This window comes from Cygnus olor, chromosome 23, assembly GCF_009769625.2.
Source record: "Cygnus olor isolate bCygOlo1 chromosome 23, bCygOlo1.pri.v2, whole genome shotgun sequence".
Classification (NCBI taxonomy): domain Eukaryota; kingdom Metazoa; phylum Chordata; class Aves; order Anseriformes; family Anatidae; genus Cygnus; species Cygnus olor.
The window spans coordinates 4802686-4808860 of NC_049191.1; the positions used below are offsets into that span (position 1 = coordinate 4802686).

At 45.8% G+C, this 6175-nt stretch overlaps 1 protein-coding gene across 1 annotated transcript in view; it reads left to right on the top strand.

Moving 5' to 3' along the window:
- The window catches only part of EPB41 (erythrocyte membrane protein band 4.1), a 61867-nt gene extending 56036 nt beyond the window's left edge, over positions 1-5831 (top strand). Inside the window, 4 exon segments of the mRNA XM_040535205.1 lie at positions 1694-1795; positions 2283-2363; positions 3591-3698; positions 4493-5831. Of these exon segments, the coding sequence (XP_040391139.1) occupies positions 1694-1795; positions 2283-2363; positions 3591-3689 (282 nt within the window). The 3' untranslated portion in view covers positions 3690-3698; positions 4493-5831.
- Positions 5832-6175: the final 344 nt, after the last annotated feature.

Genomic DNA, 6175 nt, shown 5'->3' on the forward strand with positions numbered 1-6175 from the left:
ATGTTTTTAGAGTGGCGGTGTTTTTACTGTCCCTGGAGAGTAATTACTTTTTCAAGATGTGTAATTACTTTTTCAAGAGCTGCAATTACTTTTTCGAGGTGTGTGTTTGCAAACAGAATTTATCTTCAGCCACTGGTCGCTTTGGGATGTGGATTAGGCTCTACAGAGCTGGCCTGAGTTGGCCTTTTCTCTGCAAGAGATGGTTTGGCTTGTTTACCCCAGCTCTCCTTGCTGTTTATGCCTGTTCAGAACTTTGTTTATAAATGATTTTGAAAATGTTTGAAGATTGTCCCTGAGGCTTCAGCACTGAAAAAGGTGTTGAAAAACAAAATTACCGTAAAAAGTGATAATTGGAGTGGGTATCTCTGCAGTGAGTGGAAACTGGAAATGCTAGTGAAGCAATAGCAGCATATGCAGGTATGGTTTCACTGCTAAGGTTAATTTTAATCTTCAGTATAAAATAGATTTTATTTGTGTATTGAGAATTTGGATCCTTTATTAGCTTGGTTTTGACTGAACTGTGGTTGTTAAAAGCAGCCCATGGTGCTGGAATGTAGCGACAGTAGGACATGGTGATTAGGTTCGGGTTTGGATACCCCATGGCCCACTTTCGTATAATTTGGGATTCCTGAGGAGGGCGTAATACTCTCAGGGCACTGAGGAATAGAACAAGGCTGGGCACCAACATTTCTGCTGCCTATGGTGTGCACTGGACATAGCAGCTGGCCCTGTGGAAGGGTCTAGCTCTCGCTGGGTGCCTAGAGATGTGTCTCCAAAATTGTGCTCTTAATGGTTTAAAAGAAAAAAGACATTGGTACTTGGAGATACTGTTTATGCTTCTGCGTAGCTCAGATGGTCCTGTGGTGTCTGTCTGCCGCGCTTTGCATTGTCCCCAAGCCCAGGAGCACAGCAGGCTTTTGGGCGTCTGTGTGGGGCAGCAGCGTGTTGCCCGATTTCTCAGCAGGTGAACAGAGGGGTAGAGGAGCTTTGCTCTGGTTACTGCTTTTAGTCCAGGGAAAAGACAACTAAAAGGGAGTTTCCATGGCTCAGAGAAGTCAGCTGTGCATGGGTTGTGGTGTGCTGTTAGCTTTCTCCTGGCCCGTGGAGAATGGTCCCACCTTGTGGTAACTCCAGGTACCGCCTGCCCAGCGCTCGTGGACGTTGTTCCTTCCCTCCTAGGAAGGGAGACATGGACAGCAGAGCCAGGGCAGATGAGCTAAGAGGACTTCGGGATTTTTAGGCAGATCTCAAGAGGTTGAGGCGTGCAAGTCGGGAACCAAGTAACCAGCTACAAAACCAATTGTTTGTAGTTCAGCAGTAGCTGGACTTCCAGTGCTTCTGCAGAGCTTGAAGTAAGTGATGTACAAGGTGGTGTCAGGAAGGAGAAACGGTGAGAAAAAAGATCCTTCCAAATCAAATGTTGCTTGGAAGTACAACCCAGTGGGAAGTAGCTCCTCCTGCACCACTGCTGGTGGGTCCAAGAGGCTGAGTCTCCAGAGACCCAAGAGGGGTCCTGTGCAGCTGAGAGCAGTGCAGCCAGCTGCAGATAAAGTCCCTTCATCTCATAAATCCTGTGGTCTGCTTTTGAGATGAGTTTTTATCCTCAGGTTGCACCCTGCTCTGTTGACGTGAAGCCTTGTTTCTGTCCGTGCTGCCTATGGAGGCTGATGGCCTCTTCTTTTGTCTCCCACAGACGGATGGTGGCAATGGAGATTTAGACCCTGGCATCCTGCTCACTGCTCAAACCATCACTTCAGAAACCACCAGCAGCACCACCACCACGCAGATCACTAAGGTAACAGCCAGGGAATGCGATACAACAGCGACGACAAAAATAAAACAATAAAGTAAAACAACATGATAGAGCGCTGGGTTGAGTAATAGGAAAAAAAATTAAACTCCAGTTCCTTAAAAAAAATAAAAAAGAGATTAATATCTAAAAAAAGCCCAGGGGTCCCCGAACTGCCTGTGTTGCATTAAGACTGGAGATTGTATATTAAGTGAAGTCAGGTCTGGACATGGCTCTTGCCATCCTGTGGGACAGCAGGAGAGAAATGTACTGAGTCAAAGCTCCTCACTGGCTCAGTTACGAGAGAAGATCATTGAATACCTGACAGTTTTTCTTTATGAGTGGTGGCAGTTTTCCTCTGTGATGCTGATACTGTGGTATGACAGCAGTATTTGGTAATTCTATTTTTGGATACCATCTTTAGACAGGCAGCCCCAGCGCACTTGTATTCCTTTTCACTTCTCGACTAACAGTAGTATTCCCTCTGTACTAGACTGTAAAAGGTGGCATTTCAGAGACGCGGATTGAAAAGAGGATTGTCATCACAGGAGATGCAGATGTAGACCATGACCAGGTAGGAGCTTGGACGCAGCCCAAAAGAGCTTTTCAGAGTTGGCACAAACCAGACAGCCAGGCTGCCTTTCTGAAGATAACTTTAACAGAAAACAAGCTAGGGAAATTTTTCTGGAGTAGAAATAAAGCTTCAAAACTGATTTCAATAATAAATTCCTTTTTGACAGCATGTAGTTTCAAAGCTGGACCAGCAAGGGTTAATTCTGCTCTGAAGCTGGTATTGGCACAATTTTTAAATACAAGAGTTGTTTTGGAAAAATGCGATTTAAAAATATCTGCAAGAATGTGAAATAAAAGTTTTCCTTGACATCTGGATTATCTGCATACATTTTCTAATACTTTGAAGCAGGATTGCTGCAGTGTAGTGCCAGACGTCACTGCATAGCTCTCAGCACCACCCATGTTTAGCACTGGGTAGGAGATGCCTGCATTAAATCTCGTAGGCTTTGTATGAAAGCCTTTGTGATGAGTCAGCCTCACCGGCCTCTAGCATGTGTTGGAAGTGATGATTTTGTCATCAGAGAATCATACTTTGAATTTAATTTTAGTTGCAAGTATCACGGGCCTGGGAAATATTTGTACGACAAGAACTAGTTAATTAATTCTGACAGAAAATGTCTGAGAACATCCTCAATGTGCTAGTCACACTTGCTGGAAGAATAAACAGTTGGCTTAATTGCTCCCATCCATCTTCTAAGATGGGGCAGCTGAGAGATGTGATGTATTCTTAGAAAACCATCCTGCCTTTCACAAATAACCCAGTGCCACTGCAAGTTGTCCTCTCCGCAGGACCCAGCTCGTGCTGCGGTGGCACATTGCCCACTGCAAGCCAGGACTCCCCAGCACAGCCCGATGGCACGGTTCCTCTGCCTGAAGTTCATGGCCAGGCTTTAATTCCCATAGTGTCTGTGTGGATTCAAAATTACCCAACTATTGCAGCAGTTTCCTGCTCGCCTTGTGTTCCCACTGGGACCAGGAGTCTTCAGGACCTGTTAATTCTCAGCTCGGTGCAATGCGCAGCAGTTATTCCTGCCGTGCCTTTACTCCTAGGAGGAATTAAGTATTTGCAGCCTGTTTAAGCAGAAAACCACGTTTCCTTCCAAACTGTGCAGCACAAGTGGTTTCACTTCTCTTTTTCTCTCCCCAAAGTTAGAAAGTGTCCCATGAGCTTGAGCACCCTTGCTGGCGTGCAGGTCCTGGCACCTCGCTGACGTGTGGTCTCTTGTAGGTGCTAGCGCAGGCCATAAAAGCAGCGAAGGAGCAGCACCCGGACATGTCGGTGACCAAAGTGGTTGTGCACCAGGAGACCGAGATTGCAGAGGAGTAGCAAGGCTGTGTAAGTAGGGGACGACACACAAAGAAAGGGCAGGTGCTGTTTTCTCCTTGGGGCAGGTAGCTGGAGCTCCGTGCAAGTGATGTTTGGCTCAATGTGGTCAAAATTTACTTAAAATTATTATTGTTCAGTGATGACTCCTGCTCAGACTGTTCCTACTAAATCATTTAAGGCTGATGTAGCAGTCACAAATGCAGACTAATCCTGCAGTGGAAGTCAGCCAAAAAAAAAAAGGTCTAAAAGAAGCTACGTGCGTGATGAGGCTGCTGGATCTCACCGGCCACCTCCAATACCTCAGGAGCATCCTGACTTTCACAGAGACCCCTGCCTATGTCAGCTCCGTGCAGTGGGGCCACCCCATCCTGCTGCTCCTGACATGCTCTAAAGGTCATTTTGCAGTTCGGTGGTTGGGGGAAAGAGTCTGGGGACTCCAGCTCCATCTGTGTGCCGGTGGTGTTGGTGCCCTCGTGCAGACAAAGCTGGTGCTCGCAGACTTGGGAGGTAGAACGGGAACAAGTTAGGCGAGAGGAAAGAGCGAGTCATTTAACAGGCACTGTGGTTTCACCTTTTAACTCTCTACAAACTCTAACAAAAACGAGAGGGGTTTTCTAAGGGCTCCCGGAGCTGCAGCTCTCAACGTTGGCCCTTTAGGGAAAGGCGCTGAGCCTGGCCTCTGTGCCACTGGCAATAGCCCATCTTTTGTTCTCAGCTCTCCGATGGCTTCAGGGAAGCATGTTCTGCTCTTTCACAGAGAGCTGGTTGCTAGTAGCTGTAACTTGCTGTGCTTCTCTTCCTAGGAAGTGTTCCTTCCAGACAACACCAGGAAAAACAAACCCAGCAAAACTACAGAAAAACTACCTGGAGCACAAAGACCTCGGATTTACAAGACTTTACACTCAGAGAACATTCATATCATTTATTAGGAGTTGCGCTTTGACATTTTACTTGTGATTTTCCAGAATCCACTGGATCCTCTTCGATATAGTTCTTTTTTATATATATATTGTGACAAACAGTATGCCATATTTCTAACTGTACTGAATATTTTTTACAAGTTTTCAATTTTGCATTCCCTCTCACGCATAGCCTCTTCAGATACAGGCCCAAACACAAACCGCAGGGCTCAAAGGGTTGGTTTTGTGTTCCTTTTGTTTTTAAGTCTTATTCCCTCAGCCTTGTCAGGTATAATGGAGATAAGCCACACCAACGCATATCCCGAGTGCAGAATCTGTGCTCGTGTTCATAAAGCAATGGGTCCTTCTGCCAGAAGAGTCAGTTTAAAAGGTCGGACTTGAGTTTGTGCAGCATTTCCACTTGCCTCTTGATTTTTAGCTCTAGGGAGTTTGAGACTCCAGGCGGGATACGGGGGCACCCAGAGCTTCTACCTTCACTTTGAGTTTCCTTACCTTCGGGTTTCAGACCCCGATGTTTGAACGCAGTAGGGTTGTGTGGTGTAGCATATGCACACAAATTAATAGTTGGCTAGATTTAAGGCATACTGGAAGTTGCTTCGAGTATCTTATACTGTGAATTCTAGAGCTTTAAGGGGACTGTGATAGGCACCTCACCTTCTTCCTGTGCATCTCTGCCTGTTTGTGTTTTCTAGATGCCATTAAATTAAAAAGCCCTTAGAAGTGTGTGTTTAAGATGTTTGGACTCTGAATGCTATTAAGGTAGGCTTATGCAGCATTCACAGTAACTGATTTTTTTCAGTGTCATAGTTTTTCACTTGTTGGTGTTAATTTTGTTGATTTTTAAATGTTTTTTTTGTAAGTCATGGGTTGGGTGTTTTTTTTTCTCCCCCTTGCCAGTGCTTATTTAAAGCTAAACACATTACCCATGTATCAGGGCAAGGAGTTATATCCTACTATCATTTAATTTAAAATCCTTTAGACAATCCTTCCCTAGGCCTGCAAGCTGTATGTGGAGAGGCTGAACAAGCAGCTGGGAGGTGTCAGGTGTTGCTGGTTGTGATAAAGCCAATCCAGCACACGTGGGAAGTGCTGACACCCCCTCCTGGTTTAAGGGTCTGTACTTTGGATTTGTGGCCGCCTTGCTGGAATGAAATACCAGGGCTAGCATCTGTGTCTTTGGGCTTAGCTTACAGACCACATATAAAATGTCTTCTTTTTTTTTTTTTTTTTAAAGGGAAAAAAAAAAGTGCATAGTGCTTGTTTGTAGACACTCCAGCCATCTGAACCACACAAATTCACCTTATGGCCTCTTCCTGCAGTCACTGCTGGAGTGTCCTGCAGGGGCTGTCGCCAGCCAGGTGGCGATGACCCCAAAACTCACCGCTTCTCCCCGCCTGCCCCTTGGGCTGGGTACACTTCCCTCCACGGCGCCGGGGCTGAGCACTCGCTGCTGCTTCCTGAGCTTCGTGGGCATGCCCTGGTTTCTCCTTCCAGCACTTAAAAAGGAAAAGAAAAAAGAAAAAAAAAATGTAAAGTCTGCCCAGACACTTGTGAACACTTTAGTAA